Here is a 22,488-nt window from a genome sequence, read left to right as displayed (position 1 = left end):
ACATTTTAAAGCATAAATTTTTAATTACCCTAGATCATTTCTGGAGTGTTTTTTAATTCTGCTGCCATTTGGTAGAGCAACTTTTGACATAAAATACTTTGAAATCACAGTCTTCACCGTGTGTATGCATTTTAATATCCAGAGACTAATTGTGAGGTCACAAGGGGTAGTCAAGCAGAAGTTAAAGGCACTGAGTCAAAAGTACTTTGATTTATTGGACTTAAAGAATTTACATACTAAATATTGAATAAGAGAAAGGAATAAAAAGCATGATTAAGTAAATATGAAACTTTTCAGTTCTGTCTTTCACGGCTTTCAAAGTGTCAAGCCTTGAGTTACAACCTTAAACTTGAATCTGCCTACAGATGCCACTTCAAATTAGCATAGTTACATGTGGGTTCCCTTTTTGCATGCTGTGGATGTGTATTCAAACTTGTGTTCCATGGAAATTATTTTGAAAGATAAGTTTAAGATAATGAAATTATCAAAATATCTGGCTGCTAATCATCATGATGGTAAATAATGTATTCCTTCAATTTTTCCCTTTGTTGGTATTTGTGTATTTAAGTATGATGTTGGGTACATATATTAGTTTGTTAGTGGGTGGAGTATCTTCTTGTATTGATTCTTTTATCATTTTATAGTGTCTTTCTTTCTTTATGGCCTTTGTTAAAAAGTCTGTTTTGTCTGACATGAGTATTTTGCCACCCCTGCTTTCTTATCCTTTTTGTTTGCACAAGATATCTTTAAAAATCTTTTTTTTTGTTTTATTTATTTTTTTAATTGAATTATACTTAATTTATAATTTCCGTTATACAACAAAGTGACTCATATATATGTATGTATGTATGTGTGTGTGTGTATTCTTTTTCATTATGATTTATTCCAGGACATTGAATATAATTTCCTGTGCTATACAATAGGACCTTGTTGTCCATCCATTCTATATGTAATTTTTGCATCTACAAAACCCAAGATTGCAGGGAGAAATGTCAATAACCTCAGATACGCAGATGACACCACCCTTATGGCAGAAAGTGAAGAGAACGTCAAGAGCCTCTTGATGATGGTGAAAGAGGAGAGGGGAAAATCTAGCTTAAAACTAAACATTCAAAAAATGAAGATCATGGCATCTGATCCCATCACTTCATGGCAGATAGTTGGGGAAACAATGGAAACACTGAGAGACTTTGTTTTCTTGGGCCCCAAAATCACTGCAGATGGTAGCTGCAGCCATGAAATTAAAAGATGCTTGCTTCTTCAAAGAAAAGCTATGACAAACCTAGACAGCCTATTAAAAAGCAGAGACATTACTTTGCCGACAAAGGTCTGTCTAGTCAAAGCTGTGGTTTTTCCAGTGGTCATGTAGGGATGTGAGAGTTGGACCATAAAGAAGGCTGAGTGCTGAAGAATCGATGCTTTTGAACTGTAGTGTTGGAGAAGGCTCTTGAGAATCCCTTGGGCTTCAAGGAGATCAAACCAGTCAATCCTAAAGGAAATCAACCCTAAATATTCATTGGAAGGACTGATGCTGAAGTTGAAGCTCCAGTATTTTGGCCACTTGAGGCGAAGAGCTGACTCATTAGAAAAGACCCTGATTCTGGGAAAGATTGAAGGCAGGAGGAGAAAGGGATGACAGAGGATAAGATGTTTGGATGGCATAACCGACTCAATGGGTATGAGTTTGAGCAAGCTCCAGGAGATGGTGAAGGACAGGGAAGCCTGGCGTGCTGCAGTCCATGGGCTCACAAAGAGTTGGACACGACTGAGTGACTGAACAAGAATAAACCCCAAAACTCCCAGTCTGTCCCTCCCCGCTGCTCTTGGCAGCCACAGATCTGTTCTCTGTGGTTTTGAGTCTATTTCTGCTTTGTAAACTCATTTCTGTCATATTTAGATTCTACATTAAAGTGCTATCATATGGCATTTGTCTTTCTGACTTCACTTAGTATGATAATCTCTGGTTGCATCCATGTTGCTAGAAGTGGCATCGTTTCCTCCTCTGTTATGACTGAGTACTGTTCCGTTGTGTATATGTACCACGCCTATTTATCCCTTCCTCTGTTGAAAGACATTTAGGTGGCTTCCATGTCTTGGCTGTTGTGAACAGCGCTGCTGTGACCGTAGGAGTGCATGTACCACTTTGAATTATAGTTTGTCCACATGTATACACAGGAGTGGGGATGTTGGGTCATATGGTAACTCTAGTTTTAGTTCTTTAAGGAAATTCCATAGTGTTCTCTATAGTAACTACACCAATTTACATTTCCACAACAGTGTAGGAGGGTTCCCTTTTCCCCACACCCTCTCCAGCATTTGTTATTTGTAGACTTTTTAATGATAGCCATTGTGACTGGTGTGAGGTGGTACCTCACTGTAGTTTTGATTTGCATTTCTCTAATAATTAGCAATGTTGAGCATCTTTTCACGTGCTTATTGGTCATCTCTTTGTCTTCTCTGGAGAAATACCTGTTTAGATCTTCTGCTCGTTTTTTGATTGGGTTTGTTGTCATTGTTGTATGAGCTGCTTGTATATTTTGGAAACTAAGCCCTTGTTGGTTGCATCACTTGCAAGTATTTTGTCCCTTTATGTAAGTTGTCTTTTGTTTTGTTTATGGTTTCCTTGGCTGTGCAAAAGCTTGTAAGTTTGATTAGGTCCCATTTGTTTATTTTTCTATTGCCTCTTGCCTTGGGAGACCAACCTAGACCAACCTAGACAGAAACCTATGACCACCTAGACAGCATATTAAAAAGCAGAGATATTACTCTGCTGACAAAGATCTGTCTAGTCAAAGCTATGGTTTTTCCAGTAGTCAAGTATGGATGTGAGAGCTGGACTATAAAGAAAGCTGAGTGCTGAAGAATTGATACTTTTGAACTGTGGTGTTGGAGAAGGCTCTTGAGAGTCCCTTGGACTACAAGGAGATCAAACCAGTCAATCCTAAAGGAAATCAGTCCTGAATATTCATTGGAAGGACTGAAGCTGAAGCTCCCAGTACTTTGGCTGCCTGCTGTGAAGGACTGACTCATTTGAGAAGACCCTGATGCTGGGAAAGATTGAGGGTAGGAGGAGAAGGGGACGACAGAGGATGGGATGGTTGGATGGCATCACCGACTGATGGATATGAGTTTGAGCAAGCTCTGGAAGTTGGTGATGGACAGGGAAGCCTGGCGTGCTGCAGTCTGTGGGGTCGCCAAGAGTCAGACATGACTACGCGACTGAACTGAACTTGGGAGACTGACCTCAGAAAATATTGGTGTGATTTGTGTCAGAAAATGTCTTGTCTGTGTTCTCGTGTAGGAGTATCATGGTGTCTTGTCTCAGGTTTACGTCTTTAAGCCATTTTGAGTTTATTTTTGTGCATGTTGTATGGATGTGTTGTGACTTTACTGATTTACATGTGGCAGAATCACTTGCTAAAGAGACTTTTTCCCCTTTTATGCTGTTGCCACTTTGTCAGAGATTAATTGACTGTGTGTGTGGTTTTATTTCTGGGCTCTCTGTTACGCTCCATTGATCTATCTGTCTGTTTCTGCCCCAATACCACGCTGTTTTGATCACTGTAGCTTTGTAGTATTGTTACTATTAGAGTATCAATTGACTCCTTCCCGAATTCTGGGAGGGTTTGCCTCCTATTTTGTTTTTTTTTCCTCAGGAGTGCTCTGGCAGTTGTGGTCTTTTATAGCTCTATACATGAATCTTTGCTGTCCCCTCACTTTCAATGTATGTGTGTCCTTCACTGTAAAGTGGGTCTCTTGTAGGCAACATATTGTAAGCTGTTGTTTTACTATCCAGTCTGTCACTCTTAAGTCTTTTGATTGGAGCATTTAAATAATTGATAATTAAGGTAATTATTGCCAGATATGTTTTTATTGCCATTTAAACCTTGTTTTGCAGTTGATTTTGTACTTTTTCCTTGTTCCTTTTTCTTTTACCATGGTGGTAGATAATGTATCTTTCTTATTAGTCCACCTTATTAACATCCACTTGTCCTATTGTTTCTATCCTACTCAGATGAGTTGGCAGGAAAAACGAACACATTTGCCTGTGAAGAAATTAGAGAAGCACCATGGTTTTGGTAGAATTCAAGTGTCTGTGTTTGGCCCTTTAACAGTCTGCCACTTCGTTTTTGACAAGAAACGCTGAAGTGCTCCTTGCTCACCTGTCCTTGTCCTGCAGTGTTGCTACACTCTCTGTGGGCCTGAACACACTGGGTGTTGGGAATGGAAGGGGCACAGAGTCAGATTTCATTTTTGTTGGTTGCCATCTCTGTGCCCTTGGGCAGAGGTCCAGTCTCTCTGCCAGGCTGTGAAGTCAGAGATTTCTCAGAGCCCTGCCTCCCATTCAGTTGGCATCTGCATCTATTACTGATTTACCCTGGCCCGACAGTGTGTTCCTAAAGCACACACCGTATGTGCGCAGTGAATGTTTGTTGTTGTGCAATGTGAGGCTGCTAGTTCTGCTTGTTTCTAAGGCTGTGTGAGATTACAGTAAACAATGTGAACACATTAAATACTCTGAAAATGTAAATCTTGTTTTTGTCTTTATGAGGTTGTTTTCCTCAAGAAATCTGTACTAAGGAAATAGTACCAGCAGAAGTTGTTTCTGTTAATAATTAAAATTGTTGTGTTTTTTTTTAAGAAGTAAAAACAAGTGGAAAAGATGATTTAACAAAAAAGGGGCATTTATTTTCTTCCCAATTCTTACCAATTTCTGTTGGAGAGAAAAATCTGGTGAAAATTTATGTTCAAAGCATTTCTTTTTCTGCTAAAAATAAAAATTGCCTCTTTATTGTGGGGTTGCAGAGCATATCAGAGTAAAGATATTTCTAACTTAAAGAATTATTAGCAAAATATATAGAACATGATGACACTTGGAGAGGTCAGTCTGCAATTTTGCAGGTCGATTGTAATGGACTTTAATCAAGGTCCTTTTGTTTAAAAAAAAAACAAACTACTATTGGCTTCTCTAACTTGTCTCTAGTAACAAACAATATATATTTATAGTGAGAAAAAGAATAGGTAACTCAGTATAATAGATAATTCAAAAGTCATATCTGTTTATTTTCTTGTGTACATTGTAAGCTTATTTTTAGCCATTATGACCTATTTTATATCCTACATGTGTATATTTTGCTTAGGTTAGATTGATTTTTATAAGGCTGACCTTATAATGAAAATTGTAATAGGCAATTGAAAGTTTACTATTTAAAATAATGAGCATTTCAGAGTGCCTGTTCTTAACTAAATAGGTACCCTAATTTTTCTTTATTATTAGAACATAGTTAAATCAAGGTTTTTTTTTCTTTAACAGAGTCTTTCATTTCACTGAAATTCCTTGTTGACTCAAATAGCATGATTGATAGAAATGAATTTTAGCTTAAGGTTAAGAGTTTATTCACATATAATAATATGTGTAACTATAGTAAATTAATTAAATGGCTAGGTAAAACTGAGTGGAGAATTAGAAACTTTCTGAATTTAAACCTGTTGAATGCTATGAAACACAGTATAGCCTGACTTCAAGATAAACAGATTAAGGAGTGAAGGAGAGATTGAATAAAGCAGATTAGGTGGTGTGAGCCTGTGTAGTATTTGAAAACCAGGAGACAGATATTGGAAGTCTTTGGGTATTAGCAGCCTTGATCAGATTACCAGTGCATCCTTGATGGTGTTATATTCTGAGAGTGGTAGCAACTTGTTGCTATGATCATTTGACCTCCTGTCACTGAATCTCTTCTGAGAGATAAGTAGAAAAATAGTAGTAGTAGACATTAACAAAGACATACTTTTTAAAAAACCTTATTTGCTAATCTTAGCATTTAGGGACTCTAACAAACAAGATAGAGTTATGTCATTCAGCTGTCTTCTAAGGGCTGAGTTGACTGCAGGTTATGGTACAAACACAGTTGTATTTGTCAAAGTTCAGTCGCTCAGTCGTGTCTGACTCTCTGCGACCCCATGAACCACAGCACGCCAGGCCTCCCTGTCCATCACCAGCTCCTGGAGTCCACCCAAACCCATGTCCGTAGAGTTGGTGATGCCATCCAACCATCTCATCCTCTGTCGTCCTCTTCTCCTCCTGCCCTCAATCTTTCCCAGCATCAGGGTCTTTTCAAATGAGTCTGCTCTTCACATCAGGTGGCCAAAGTATTGGAGTTTCAGCTTCAACATCAGTCCTTCCAATAAACACCCAGGACTTATCTCCTTTAGGGTGGACTGGTTGGATCTCCTTGCTGTCCAAGGGACTCTAAAGAGTCTTCTCCAATACCACAGTTCAAAAGCATCAATTCTTCGGCACTCAGCTTTCTTTATAGTCCAACTCTCATATCCATACATGACCAGTGGAAAAACCATAGCCTTGGTTAGACGGACCTTTGTTGACAAAGTAATGTCTCTGCTTTTTAATACGCTATCTAGGTTGGTCATAACTTTCCTTCCAAGGAGTAAGCGTCTTTTAATTCCATGGCTGCAATCACCATCTGCAGTGATTTGGGAGCCCCAAAAGTAAAGTCAGCCACTGTTTCCACTGTTTGCCCATCTATTAGCCATGAAGTAATGGGACTGGATGCCATGATCTAGTTTTCTGAATGTTGAGCTTTAAACCAACTTTTTCACTCTCCTCTTTGGCTCCTCATCGGCCAGGGCTTTAAAATATTTTATACAGTGATATTTAATTTTAATGATATGCAAATGTAATATTTCTTTTACTGCATGTTAGATTTTTAAGTGAACCTGATCATAAGGCAGGGACCCAGATTTCTCACTTTCCTAGCTGCCACCCTCCCCATCTCACCACAGACCTCATCTCACTTTGTGTATGTGTGCACTCACTTGTGTCTGACTTTGTGACCCCATGGGTTGCAGCCCACCAGGCCCCTCTGTCCGTGGGATTTTCCAGGCGAGGATACTGGAGAGGGTGTCACTTCCTTCTCCAGGGGATCTTCCCGACTCGGGGATCGAACCCTCATCTCTTGTGTCTCCTTCATTGGTAGATCCTTTACCACTATCGCCACCAGGGAAGCCTTTTAATCTCACTTCGATAAGTTTGAAATGAAGCTTTAGAATAATTTTAGTAAAAAGACTGTTTTTTTTCTTTCAGATAAACTGAAGATTGTTCATCAAGCACATAAATCAAAGGTATGTTTCATATGTACAGTATCTGGCACATAGCAGGTAATCAATTTTGGTTGACTTAGTGAATAAATGAATGAACATGTGTACTTCTTTTTTTTTTCCATTTATTTTTATTAGTTGGAGGCTAATTACTTTACAGTATTGTAATGGTTTTTGCCATACATTGACATGAATCAGCCATGGATTTACATGTGTTCCCCATCCCGATCCCCACTCCTGCCTCCCTCTCCATCCCATCCCTCTGGGTCTTCCCAGTGCACCAGCCCTGAGCACTTGTCTCTTGCATCCAACCTGGGCTGGTAACACGTGTACTTCTAAGATATTTTTCATTATAATAGCATTTTTCATTTTGAATTTACCCTTTAAATAGCCTTTTATCTATTAAAAGAAAAAAAAAAAAACCCTCTAAAATCGTATTCCTGTTGGTAATAGATTCTTTTTTTTAAAAAGTGTTAATTTAAAAAAAAATGTTGTTAATATATTGAGTTGACCAAAAAGTTTCTTCGGGTACAGAAAAACGAACTTTTTGGTCAACCCAGTATATCAAGCAAATGTTTAACAAGCATAAAACTTGTTGAAATAAATTCAGCTTATAAATAAAGGAAATCAAATATTATATCTAGTCCAATTTCTTTGATTTTCTTATTTCTATACCAGAAGAGAGCATTATGAAAATAATGTGTTTTCTCTCATTTGACTCTCTCTGTATGTTAAGAGAAGGCCCCGTACTGTGGCTCTTGGAAACAGACCTACTAGTTTCACAGAGGACATGGCCCGCCCCAAAGAGGACTGCTTAGTTATGTGTTTATAGTATGTTTACATTTCCGTCTTCATACTTTTTTAGAACAATGTTTTTATGTTTGCATCTCATGTAGATAGATGAGAGTGATCTTTTTTCTTGAATCTCAGTGACCTCGTATAGACTTCTCACTGAAATAATAATCTCCTCTATTATAGAAACTACTCAAGGACAAGGGACTGTATTTTATTCCTCATATCTCCAATACCTAGCACAATGCCTCATTCAAAGAAGTGTTTCCGTAACAATTTTTGAAGGAAGTATTTATTTATGGATTCATTTAATTGCATTCTCTTTGCTAGTCATAGATGATGCCCCCGATAAACTCAGTCAGCTTTCAAATAAACGTATGACAAGAGGTCATAAAGAGGATGGCATGAGGGTATGTCTGTTGACTGTGGGTTAGTAACTCAAAAATTTTTTTTCCCTGTGGCTTAAAACAACACACATTTACTGTCTTAAAGTTCTGGAGGTCAGAAATCTGAAATCAGTTTCCCTGGGCTAAAATCAAGCTGGTTCTTTCTAGTAACTTTATTTTTCTATGCCAAGGACTATGTATACAAATTTGACAGCATCCAGTTGTCAAATGCTTTGAAATTTAGTGCTTGTGTATGTCTGGGACTATGGTGTGGAATCTTTACTTTGTATGGATGCTAGAATTGTACCTGGCCACAGACTCCATCCGTTTTCTCTTGTCCAAGCCAGGACTGTTTTTAGGCTTGTCCCTAAAATATGGAGAATGGGAATCTTGATCTTATTGTAGAAAGAAAATAAAGTTAAAATGAAACAATAGGCTCTTTAAAAATGTTGTCATCCTCCATTTAGTGTTGCATTTATATCATAGCTTGCCCATATGCTTGTTTCTAAAGGGAATAATAAGTAGAATATTCCTGTATCCTAATGAAGACCTAGTTCATAATATTCAAATTAATCAGTATTATGACATTTTAAAAAATCAGGAAGTTTCCCTGCTATAGTTGGAAATATCTTAGAATTGTTTCTTATATTTAAAACATATGTTCCATCTTGGCACATTAGAGTTGTGAAATTAGAGCCCATTTTTCAGTTGAGCAATGTATTTACTTAAAGATTCGCCAAACAAATTGAGTCACTGAGGATGTTTCTGGAATCTGGCTTTATAAACTTACATCTAAATCATAGAGATTCTAGTTGAGATTGTTGTTATTTAGTTACTAAGTTGTGTCCAACTCTTTTGACCCCATGGACTGTAGCCCCACCAGGCTCCTCTGTCCATGGGATTTCTCAGGCAAGAATCCTGGAGTGGGTTGCCATTTCCTTCTCCAGGGGATCTTCCCGACCCAGGAATGAAACCCATGTTTCCTGCATTGGCAGGTGGGTTCTTTACCCCTGAGCCACCAGGGAAACCCAGTTAAGAGATAGTTCTTTAGATTTCCTCTTTAACTTTTGTAAGGAAGGAGTCAATATATTTTTACAGATACGATTTAAAACTTTTACCCACATGTTCCTCATTTGTGCCTTTTCCAACTGCCAACCATTTTTCTCATTTTTGCATGTGCATTCTACTTCCCATTTACAAGGCCTATAGACATCACTGGCCCAGCCTGTCAGTTTTCCAACCCTGCTGTAATCTTAGTCTTCTTCCTTAGCCAAAGAAAGTTAGTTGGAGAAACTTCCAACTAACTCCTATATCTTAATGAACTTGTTCACAAAAGGCATGTTCCCCATTTCCCCAAATTTCTAGGTTTAGACTTTCTTAATTGAAATTATCAGATGTCCACAGAAATCTGGTGCCATCACCACAATAAAAAAGTGATTGGACACCTTCCCACCAAGCCTCCTGTTTGGGTGATGAGCTCAGTGTTTGTTGAATGAATCAGTAGTCCAATGCAAGTAATTACTATAGTATGGTTTATTTCAGCAAGAAAATGTACTTGTGTGTCTATGTGTGTAGTATGGAGTATAATCAGTAGGCTTCTTATAAAGTCATAATAATTCCTATCAAAAAGATTTGAAAGAAAAACCCCAATTTCTGTCTTACATTTTGTGAGTTTGGAAACCGGATAGCTATCCTTGTTAAAAGTTTATGAGAGGAAGAAGTCACACCCTGCAGTAAACTTTGTAAGAAATATGCAAGACCTTTAAGAAGGAAGCTTTAAAATTGCAGAGAGGTTATTTGGTTGTCGAGACTCATTGAGCTGAACTTCTCTTAAGAACTATGTGCTATCTTTATATGAAATTCCATCTTAATTTAACAGAAAAGAAAAACATGCAAAGAGGGATATAAGATGAGATTTAAGTGGAAATGGAAAGGACATTTGGATGGGAAGAGGCAACAGTATGAAGATGTCAGTTCTCTCATAGTTAATTTACAAATTTAATGCCACCCAAATAAAATTCTAGTAACAGTTGTGTGTATATATGTATTTGTATATATATGTGTGTGTGTGATGTATATATAAAAGCTAAAGAAACTGATTATAAAACATGCAAAAAATAAGTAATGAAGAATAGTCAGAAAATAGAGAAATGAGAGTGACTGACCCTGGCACATTAAGACATACTGTAAAACTATAGTAATTAAAACAGTGTGGTACTGTCACATGAACTGTTAGTTCAAAGACACAGAATCAGAAGTCCAAAAATGGACCCAGTTATATATGGGAATTTAGTATATAGTGAATACTGCATTTCAGATTTATGGAGAAAATATGGAGGATTCAGTAAATGTTACTGGAGCAGCTGGAAAACAGTTAAATTGAATCCATATCCTTTTCCTTATGCCAAAATAAATACTCAAATAAGTCTAAGATGAAACCCATAGGTGAGGATAGAGATTAACTAGATTAACATTAGTGGATAATATGTTCAAGCTGGATGTTGGGTACATGAAGGGTTCATTGTACTATCATGCATACATTTTATGTTTGAAATACTCTATGATTAAAAGTTTAAAAGATGAAGTTAATTACAATATTTTAAGGAAACATGGGATTTTAAAGTAATCTTACACTGAAGGTCTTTTTAAGTATGATAGAAAAATAAAAGATTGATACATTTTCCTTTATTCATTCAGTAGACATTCAGCACCTTCTTTAAAAAAAAAGGCACTAGAAGGAAAATGAAGGAACAAAAGAAAACTGGGAGATTTTCTAACTTGTATTACAGAAAAGACCTAATTTTCTTAGTGACAAGTAAGTGTTAGTCACTCAGTTGTGTCCAACTCTTTGTGACTGGCGTGGGTAGCCATTCCCTTCTCCAGAGGATCTTCCTGACCTTGGATTGAACCCAGGTCTCCTACATTTCAGGCCGATTCTTTACCATCCGAGCCTTCAGGGAAGCCCAGTTTTCTTAGAATGTAACAGTATTCCACAATTCCATTTAAAAAATTATCCTACAAGTTTATTAAAAGATAGAAGCTATTCACACCTTTGGAAAATCCCATAGACGGAGGAGCCTGGTGGGCTACAGTCCATGGGGTCACTATTCACACTCAAGTAAATATAAATTAATACTCTTCTTGGGGGCTTCCATGGTAGCTGAGTAGGTAAAGAATCTGCCTACAGTGCAGCAGACCCAGGTTCAATCCCTGGGTCAGGAAGATCCCCTGGAGAAGGAAATGGCAACCCACTTCAGTATTCTTGCCTGGAAAATCCTATGGATAGAGGAACATGGAGGGCTACAGTCCAGGGGTCCAAGAGTCAGATACAACTCAGTGACTAAACCACCACCACAACACTATTCTTAATCTACATTTGCTAGATTGGCAATATCAAAATCTTTCAATAATGCACTGTGCTTGTGAGGGTATGGGAAGCAGGGACTCTCTGTGATGGGTAGCGGTGGTATAAGTGGGTACCGCTTCTTTGGAGAGTAATTTGGAGACATCTGTCAAAATAAAAATGGTACTTCCTCTCTGACCGAACAGTTCTACTTCTAGGAATTTATCTTACAGACAAAACTTGTACATACACCAAACGATACATGGACAAGGATGTTTGATGCAGGACTGAGGAGGATAGGAAGAGATAGGAAACAACGTGGATGTCCGTCAGTAGGGACAGAGAGAGTGTTAATCCTTCCGTTGGAATATACTGCGGCCTTGATAAATTATGATGCAGCTCTTAAACTGATTTTGAATGACTTTAAGATATTTCATGTTGTATTGGGGTATAGCTGGTAAACAATGTTGTGATAGTTTCAGCTGAACAGCTAAGGGACTCAGCCATACATACACATGTATCCGTTCTCTCCCAAACCCTGCTCCCGTCTCGGCTGCCGCATGACATGGAGCAGAGCTGCATGTGCTGTACATTAGGTCCTTGTTGGTTATCCATTTTAAATAGAGCTGTGTGTACGTGTCCATCCCAAACTCCCTAACTATCCTTTCCCCTCATCCTTTCCCCCAGCAATCGTAAGTTCGTTCTCTACGTCTGTGAGTCTCTTTTTGTTTTGTAAGTTCAGTTGTATCCGAATGACTTTGAGGTATTTTAAGAGAAGTTAGAACACAGCATATACCATGCCGTCATTGGTGTGTAAAAGTTTATAGGCACATCTCTGCCTGCACGTACATGTACAACAACAGTCTCTGGAAGGTACAAGGACAGTCTCTGGAAGGATGCATAAGAATTAGTACAAATTCTCTGGAGGAGAACTGGGTAGCTGGGTGGAGGAGGGAGGAGCCTACTTCTCATTCTGTCCATATGTACTTGGAGAATTTTGTCTTGTGAGTGTGTATTACCTATTCTAAAATGATTTTTTCAGTAAAGTTTTCTCCCCCCTTTTAATCTGTGTGCGTTTAAGCCCCCGTGCTCCTTCTAGTGAGTAAAGCTGTGGAGCATGGCTCCCGGGGCGGCTCTTTTGACTGCTGAGAGGCCTTTCTTTTGCGCCTCTGGCTCAGCCATATTCTGGAAAGAGAATCTGGTACTAAACAGCTGCGTTCCGGTGGGCAGGTGGTGCTGTGTGCCCGGCGAGGGCTCAATACTAGGTGCTGTTTAGAGGCAGGCTCAGTGTTTTTGACGTTTAAGTGGATTTGTGAGTAGCATTGGAGAGCAAACTCTCCCTAAATCACAAAGACAAATGTTAGTCAACAGGACTTGGGACCAAGTGTTTGTTAGATGGAGGGGTTTTTAAATATGTGAGCTTTCAGCGGAGGCAAACTTGCTTCTCTTCAGAAGTCAGACTGGTTAAAACTGGATCTGTTGCGGGAAGAGGGACACCTACTAGGACCCTAGACTGAGCTCCTGTCTAAGACTGGGAAATGAATTGTCCGAGGAGACACACATGCTGAGAAAGCCGGAGACTTCACTGGGAAGGGGCTCCCGGGTGAAGAGCAGGCGGGTACGGGGACCCAGGGGCACTGCTCCGCCATGTGGCCTGCAGTCTCGGGTTTATGGTGATGAGATTAGCTTCTGGGTTGTCTCTGGCCAGTCATTCGGACTCAGGGTCCTTCCTGGTGGAGCAAGCATTGTTCAGCCAAGATGGGTTCCAGTGAGAAGGATTCTGGGAGATTGGTAGGACATGTGGCATCTCCTTTTGACCTTTCCCAAATTCTTCCAGTTGGTGGTGGCTTGTTAGTTCTGTTTTTCTCACTAGGATCTTCTGTTGTAAAATCATGCAGATGGTTACTGTAGTGCCTGACCAGGGTGGGCGGTTTCTGTCAGTGTTTCCACTAACAGAACCTTAGTCCCCTGATCACATCCTCTGAGCCTGTATCCTAGCCTCTCTGAATCCTCCTGGGTTATTGTGAGGATGAGATGATGATGAAACAGAACACTGACAGCTACCACTACTCCCCATGTGACTGGCACTGCACTGGGGGTTTACATACTCCATCTCTCTTCATCCTCACCACATGGCAATAAGAAGATGCATTGCTACCCCTCTTTTTTTTTTTTCCTAAGGCTATGTAATTTATTGAGACCACGCAGCTGGATATTTGTGGAACCTGAATTTTTAACCCAGCTCCAGCACGAAAGCTCTGTGTTCTAGCCCTGTCTCCCTAGTGCTTTATGTAGCGTGTATTTAGTAGGCACTCACCGTGTACCTGTTCACTGCTTTCCCTACAGTGATGAGAGCAAAATGTGATTTGGATTATTACTGTGACCCAAAGTAACAATTCAGTTGTCTTTGAGGAATCTCACTAAATGTGAAACTAATAAAAGTACTGGTAAAAAGTAGATTTTTTTTTCTTTCTAGACAAATGAACTTGTGTTGAGTTTGGAAGATGATGACAGACTCCTGTTAAAAGAAGATAGCACCCTGAAAGCAGCTGGAATCGGTGAGAAAGTGTGTGTGTGTGTCTGTGGAGCTGGAGGGGGCACTCGCTTTCCCGGCCTGGATGGCAATGTCTGGCTGATTATATTTGGACAACTCAATGCAAAGTAAATGCTACCCTTGGTGCTCTTTACACTACCTGATAATTATTCAGAGGGGAAGGACAAGAATGATGTACATTCAGATCATTTGACTGAGGGCAGTAGATATCTGCTCTCCCAACGTTCAGCATGCAAATAGTTCTTTCGAGAAAGTATGCTCAGAATTCTGCTGAGGGTTATTTTAAGTGATTGACAGGTTATTACTCACTTAATAACCTACTTACTCATATCAGCTTCATTTGAGCTGATAGTTTAAGAGAAAAGGGCCCGATAGAAGTATCGTGGAATAATGAAGTGAGATGTTGTTTGTATAACAAGCAGCGTGGTTTCTGATAGTTATCCAAATCACTCCGAGCCGAACAAGTCATGGAATTTCAAATAGGAGCCTATGGTGTGCAGTTGAAAAATTGCCTGATTTGACCTTTCAATTTGGAATATGCATGCAGTTTTATTTTAAAGAAATCCTATGTGACATGTGTTGTGACCATTAGATGTCACTATAATTCTACTTACATGTATACTTAGAGATGATGTGGTAGTGCAACGAAGGTTTTGAGGGAGAAGTGAGCAGTTGAAGGCATTATGCCTCTGACAAATCACACTTACTTTCTAATTTTTTGTATGCACTGGTTAAGGGACACTCTAGGGTTCATGAGGTCCATGTTAGGAATCCTTAAATTGTTTTGGCAGGTGTTTAATTGTTGTCTCATCTGCCAGGAATTCATTTTTAAATGACACATGTGGTTAAAGTGGGCTCCTGACATCTCTAACTTAGATATGATTTTGAATGCCATGTTATATAATCTCAGACTTGTTTTCTGTGTCTAAGTCTATACTCTTGGCTAGATTTAGTGTCTTTCCATATTGTGACTAAATAAGATTGATTGCTGTTATTTGAAAAAACAATGTTTAATTTGGCCTTTATTTCTTCTTAATTTGATGCTTATTTTATTATAGCAGGTAGCACTTAACTGCTTATTAAGCATAAAACTATACTTGTTATAACAGGCTGGTATTGATACAGGCCAGAGAAGGCAATGGCACCCCACTCCAGGACTCTTGGCCTGGACAATCCCATGGATGGAGGAGCCTGGTGGGCTGCAGTCCATGGGGTCACTAAGTCGGACACTGAGCGACTTCACTTTCACTTTTCACTTTCATGCATTGGAGACGGTGGAGCCTGGTGGGCTGCCGTCTGTGGGGTTGCACAGAGTTGGACACGACTGAAGCGACTTAGCAGCAGCAGCAGCATTGATACAGAAATCGACAGCTCCATGGAAAAGACTGGAAAATTAAAAAACCAACTAAAAAACAGTTTCATGGTATGAAAAAATTTTGACATCTCAAATAAGTGGAGAAAAGAATGAATTAGCCAGAAACTGTTGGGACCATTGCCAAAACATTTGAGAAAATAAAACTTAAGTTCTTAGTCCTTATTCTAAAATAAATTCTATATAGATTAAATGTTTACAATGTAAAAAAGTTTTTAGGTAAAATGTAGGTCAGTAGTTTCATAATCTTGGGGAGAAGAGCTTTCTAAGCATGCCCTTGAATCCAGAAGCCATAAAGCAGGGAGAAATGATAGATTTAACCACATAAACAGAGTTAAAGGAGAAGCAATAAATTGTGAAAAAATATTTGCAGCATATATGACAAAGAAAGCCTGACTTTATAAAGAGGTCTTATAACTAGTATAAAAAAGAGAAATAAATTACTGATAGAAGAAATAGCTAACATAAATAGTTCAGCCCTATTAGTAATGAGAGCAATATATATGAAAATAGAGACTGAATTTTATGTAGTTTACTACTCTAGTGATTAAGAATTAGAGGCTGAAGTCGGAGTGCTTGGGTTAACAGCTTGACTACTACGTACTGTCTGGGTGACCTTGGGCAAGCAATAATTTAAGACTAGCAGACATGAAGAACAGCGGTTGTATCTGAAGGAATGTTAGAAAATGTATGTTCCCTTGTACTACTTTTGGGAAGGTGTATTACCTCTAACTTTGTTGATCAATTTGACCAGTAAGACTTTCTCAAACTTACTAAGTAATTTTCTGTCATATCTATTACCAAGCCAACAGAAGTATGCTTCTTCAACTCTGTGACTCCTCCCAGGTTGTGATACATATTCAGAAGTGTTAGCTCTCACCTTCCTGGTTTGAGATGCATTGATGTGGAGCTTTATTGAATGGAAATAGAAAATGTATTGTGTGATACCATTATTATTTTTAGATGTATTTACATGTCTGTATATGTATATGAAGAAGAGATCATCTACTAAAATTATAGAAGTGGTTTCCCTGGGTGGTGGCATTGCCAGCAATTGTTTCTTTTTTTTCTTTATTCTCCATTTTACCTAATTGTTCTTGTAATTTAAACTTTCTTGTATAATTTACATGTGTTACTTATAAAGTAAGGGCCCAATTTTAAGGAATCAACTCCTAAATTTAGGGAAAATTGGTTTGAATGTCGGCTCTGCATCTGTGACCTTCTGGAAGCCATTTAGACTCTCTGAACTTCCACTTTGATTTCTGTAAAATGAAACAAATAATAAACGTATTTCAGAGGGTTGTCATAGGGTTAAATAAAAGAATGTATATGAAAGCATCTGGAGCAATGCATGTAAACGCCCTCAAAAACACTTCATTTTATTTGGAAACCATTTTGGAGAAAGCAATTGGCAAGTGTTTTGAATTTGTTAAAATCTCAAGTTGTTGGTTTAATTGTCATCAATTTCAGATTTATATAACAACCACCTATAAAGGTATAAATCAAATCACTTTTTTTGGGGGGGTGATTCTTGTTTTAAGGCCATGTATATCTTCGATCAGAATTGGATCGTTTTCATGGGTTCTCCACTGGTTTCAGGTTGTTACTTCAAACTGTTCTCTTGCCCTGGTTGAGGGTGTCTTCCATCCCTGTTGGGAGCAACCCCCTCTTCTGCATGTTCCCCTTTGTTGCTGAGAGCAGTGTTTCTGTACCCTTGAGAACAAGCCATAGTTATTACACATGGGGAAGGAGGTGATGGCCCCAGGAGAGGAACAAAAAATTCTCAGTGGGAGTAGAGTTGTAAAAGCAGTACTTGAAATGTGTGATTTTTCTAGGGAATTTTACCTCCTTTGGTGCTGTGCCTGGTTAGGTTTTTAAGAGGTTTTAGGACAAAAATTCTCAGTCATCGCTCTCTCCCTCCTTACCACTTGATCTTGCTGTAGCGCTGTCACTCTGCCATCACAGCCAGTTGCCATGGGAATAAGGCCAGTGTAACAAATGTATCATTATGACTTTCCTGTAAAAATCATGAAAGGAAAAGAAAGCCTGTGGGGGGGAAATTAGGGGAACAAACTGGTTTGAAGATTTCTTTTCTCACCGAGAAATTCTCTAGCCTTTCATCTACATTGCCGACCCCAATTGTATATTCTACGCTTGACGTCAGGGAAGGTTTTTGCTTGTGGATTTAGTCCTAAAATACATCAGTAAAAAGATTTGTTTTGTGGAAGAAGGAAGAAGGCCTTACCTAGAATTGTTATTTATAATTTAAAGATCTTGTTGTTAACAGTTGTGGTTTTATGGACTAATTCCCCTAAGTGATAAATTTTCATGTTAAATATTTCTGGGGTTATATTTTATCTCTTTCATTTTGCTGCGTTCTACTATTGCTATCTTTTTTCTCCGGTTTAGGAAAGAAACTGAGATAGGGTAACTCTTCTGAAGTCAGTTTATGTTTTACTGGAAATATTTTAAAACAAGACACGGTCTGGCAAACTAAGTGCTCACCTCTGGGAAGAGTGCGCATCAAGCCACATCTTGTAATAATTCCCTGATTCCCTTGTGGTTTGTTTTCACTTTCTGTGTCACTCCCCTATCGTCTGCCCACAACCGAAACCCAGTCTTGGTGCCCGACCCCTCTTGGTGATCTTGGCTAAGCGGCTCAGATTGTAGGATTCCTTGGCTCCACTTCTTTAATCAGGATCATGTATGATTAGTGTTTCCTGAAGGTTTGAGTCCCTGTTCCATTCTCTTTTAGGTGGTAAATATCTTGGGGCATACATGCTTTCCTGCTTTGACAGCGTGTTTCACTGGCTGTTCATGTTAACGTTATAGCAGCAACGATCTGGTGCTTGATGAAATAGGTGGCAGGCCCAGGGAATTTGGGATCCCAGAGAAAGAAGATCAGAAGGAACCTCCCAGACATGATTCTTCCCTTTTGGCCCTCCCCTCGGGCTTCCCTGGTAGCTCAGATGTAAAGAATCTGCCTGCTGATGCAGGAGACACGGGTTTGATCCCTTGGTCAGGAGGATCCCCTGGAGAAGGGAATGGCAACCGACTCGAGTATTCTTGCCTGGAGAATCCCATGACCGAGAATCCTGGAGGGCGACAGTCCACGGGGTCACAAGGAATCGGATACGACTGACCGACTAACACTTTCATTCTGCATGCTGATGTGGAATCACAGTGTCCAGTCTATCAAAGGTCAGACTCATTTCTATATTTGTTTTCTCCAAACTATAGTTTGAAATCTTCTCAACCAGCTTGAAAACAGATTCTCAAGTAAATAAGAAATAAAAGACACACGGTTGTTTGGAACTACTTGTTGGATTGTTGACCTCCTTTGTTGAAAAGTTAGAAGTACAACACAGCTGTGGGCATGGTTTTGAATGATTTGTAGATTAGACTTTTGTGAAACTTGCAAGGATGAGTCCTGGACCAGGCGAGACAGTGAACCTGTCCTTTTGGTGTCAAATTGCTGCAGAAATCACACCTTGCCCTTCCTGGCTTTTTTTGTTTTGCCAATGACCTGGAGTTATTATTCACATTACAGCCTGCTCTGATCATTAATTGTACTACAGCCAGGACACATGTCTCAGCCTCTTTTCTCAGACGACAGTTGCTGTGCTGCACGCGACTTTGATGTGAGGCTCAGGATTTAGAAGCCATACAGTAAGTCCTTGTTGATAGATGGCTTTATTGAAACAAGTTAGTTGAGGATTTTAAGTACATTTTACTCAACTTTCCTGAGATTTCTACATTTAAAATTGGTTTTTCTTCTTTTTATAAAAAATTTGAAGTTATTATTTTCCCATTCAAGGTGTATATGTGTGCATTTTATAATGGAAACATTATAAAATTCTTAATCCAACATTTTAATGTCCTTGCTTGTGTTTGTTTCATTAAACTTGAAAGTCAGTATTAAAATGATCCACAGATGTATTTGGCGAGCCCTTACGTGGTTTCATTTGCTAGTCAGACAAAGGGATGTGCTGGTGGCGTATTTATTGGATTTGAGAAGCACATTCATTTCACATTCTCATGCCAAGGCACCCTGCACCTGAGTGCACTGCCCTGCAGCACATTTAATTTAAAATCAGGTGCCCTAGGGGACCAGCATGTGGCAGACTTCCTGAGGTTCTTCTGGAGCCATTTTAAATAGAATTGGGCATGATGGAGGAAAGGGTGATTACGTAGAGGTCTTGAAAATCTTTTGTAATTTGTTTTCATTGTAATTGGCAAGCAAATCTGCAGTCTAAATATGTGAAATCATTGTCTCAGACATTTTTCAGTAAGGTTCTGTAGATTTAAGAAAAAAACATTATGTTCTGTTTTTGCTTAAGGACCACATTACTAAAGTTTAAAATCCACCTTACGTCTTTCTCCTGAATGTTCAAAGCAGCTAACTCCTAATTTGTGTGTTATTCTCCAATTTGTTAAGGGTGAACATTTTTATCAACCTGGACCATTTGAGTTTAACCCATTTGTCAATGTAGTTTTCCTGAAAAAAAAGTCATTCATCTGAAAATAAAATCTTTACCTTAGATGACCTCATTTTTAAGCCTGTAGTATATAAATAATGGATTGATCTATAACTTAATTAGACCCAGGAGAACTTATGTGTCAAAACAGAAATGCTTTGTTAGTTCTTTCTATACATTAATTTAATTCTAAACCTATTACTGGTATCCTGAAGAGCCGTAAGATGTACTAGTTTCTCAAAAGGGGTATACAGATAAATGTCAATTGCAGTAAGTGAAAATTGTAATCACAGTTAGTGTGTATTGAGCGAAGTGCTGTGTGGGCAAATCACTGTGTAAAGTTCTATATGTAAATAGCACATTGTGTATGAAATCTTGCATTGTGATTATTAAGAACAGGGGACTTTTGCTTATTCTCCTAATATCAGGAGGAGGATATTAGAATCACTTGCAAATTATGTAGGTCTACCTTTGGGCTTACTTCTCTTCAAAAAAGGAGCTCTTTATATAAAGGATAGATCTCAGAATATCTTCTCTTTGAATACTGAATTTTTTGAAGCCCCCTTTTCAACATTTTACTAATTCCCAGTATAGAGGTCTTAGTTTTTAATTTAAATGCCATTTTCTTGTAATATTTAACTGTACATTAACTTACTGTTTGCCCAGGGTGTATTTGTTTACAGCCCCTCTCATCGGTTCCCAATTTCTTTCTGCTGTGTCTTCCCTGCTGGCCTACACACACACACCCAGGCTTATTGTGACAAGAGTTCCTGGTCTGATTTTTATCAAGATTAATCTTCATTTAATCTTGAATTTATAAAAGGGCTGGAATGAGGATCTGAGACACTGGGTGATTTTATTTTCTTCTTTCAACATTTCTATATTTTCTGTAAAGACCACAGGAATTTAGGTTTGAGAAACATCAAATTTGGTATACTTAAAACCAGCAAAAACACTTTAAATGAAATGTTATGCTAAGCTGTTTAATTTCATTCTTCTGTGATAAATTCTAATGAAGAGATGAGCGCTTTAAACTGGGAGACCAGTGGTAATCCTTGGCATCCTTCCTTATTATCCTATTTATTTGGCTTGAGGAGTTTCACTTGTCTGTTTTTAGAGAATATGTTAATGGAGTGATCAGTATTCATTACAAATAATCTTGCCTGTTTTCTTGTCAAGATTCTAAAGGCCCTTTTGCTCTTTCTGTAAAAGCTAAGCAGGCTGTATTAACTTCTGATTTAATTTAAAAAATGGGAACTTGTTGGCGCAACACCTTAAAGAATTGCATGTTTAATAATTGGAAGGCTTTCCATCAGATTTGTCTCCAGTCTGAATTAATAATGTTGCTGACTTATTGTTTTAGAAGACAGAGTCCTTGACCTGCTAGGTTGAAAGAATTGTGACTGCTCTGAACCTTTGTGGGTCCTTTAGCTGTGCCATATCCCTTGTGAATAATTAGAGGTATTTGAAGGTATTGCGGTAGAAGCCAATTTGTGTCTTTCACTTTGCATATTGTTGAAGCCTCATGAATTAGTCATAAGCGGGCAAAAAATTAACTTCTTCAGACACATATTTTGATGGGTCATGAGGGAGAATGTAAAGTGATCTGTAAAATATTCTACTGATCCTCTAAGTATTAAATTATTATACCTACAGGCTAATTTCAGAGCGGGGAGAAAAGAGTTTTCCTCTTCCTTCAGGAACAGAGTAACACATTTGGAAAAAAAAATAATGGCTTATTATTTCTAGGATTGTCAAGAGGACTATAAATGAACAATTTTATGATTTCTTGAAAACCAGATTCATATGTTAACTCTTGTTTTTAATTTTTTTGGTTATTTTTCTTTTTACTTTTAAATCGGTTGAATTCTAGATTCTCGTACTTAAACTTCTTGTTGATTTTGTGAAATGTGAAACCAAACTCGCTTTTCTAACTTTAGGCCTTGGAAGCACTGAATCAATGAAATATGGATTTCCATACTTATTTAAAATCTAGTTTTACATTAAAAATTTTTTTCCATTTTCTGTTTTTCTTTTTTTTTTTTCAGCCAGTGAAACTGAAATTGCATTCTTCTGTGAAGAAGACTATAAGAACTACAAAGCTAATCCCATTTCATCCTGGTGAAAACCTCACAGAGCTTCCTTTTTTGCATACTTGTATTAAGCTGTTTATTCCACTAGTGAGTTTCTGAAATTGACAAATAAACTTAAAAAAATTAATCCCAGCCTCTGCCGTTTGAGGTAAAATCTGTGGTGTGTTCTCTCTTGTGCAGGTCTTATTTCTTTCTTTCTTGTTGTAAAATAGTGTATTCATTTATAGGAAAAAGATCTGGTTTTAAGTGAAAGAAATAATTGTTCAAAAATCACCATGGAGTGTTGGCTCTTTAGTTATCATTTGTTTCTCGAAATTAGAGGTCATTTTGGTGACTTGCATGTTGGATTCTTTA

The 22,488-nt window shown here is 38.3% G+C and overlaps 1 protein-coding gene across 9 annotated transcripts in view; it reads left to right on the top strand.

Moving 5' to 3' along the window:
• Nucleotides 1-22,266, top strand: part of C33H2orf76 (chromosome 33 C2orf76 homolog) — an 89,146-nt gene extending 66,880 nt beyond the window's left edge. For all 9 annotated transcript variants that reach the window (XM_061135590.1, XM_061135588.1, XM_061135586.1 and 6 more), the window contains 3 exons: nt 7,103-7,140; nt 14,114-14,195; nt 22,090-22,266. In XM_061135590.1, the coding sequence (XP_060991573.1) occupies nt 7,103-7,140; nt 14,114-14,195; nt 22,090-22,166 (197 nt within the window). In that variant the 3' untranslated portion in view covers nt 22,167-22,266. The remainder of the gene's footprint in view (nt 1-7,102; nt 7,141-14,113; nt 14,196-22,089) is intronic.
• Nucleotides 22,267-22,488: the final 222 nt, after the last annotated feature.

This window comes from Dama dama, chromosome 33 (genome assembly GCF_033118175.1).
Source record: "Dama dama isolate Ldn47 chromosome 33, ASM3311817v1, whole genome shotgun sequence".
Taxonomy (NCBI): Eukaryota; Metazoa; Chordata; class Mammalia; order Artiodactyla; family Cervidae; genus Dama; species Dama dama.
Note: the sequence above shows the minus strand (reverse complement) of the source record. Positions and strands in the feature narration are given on the sequence as shown.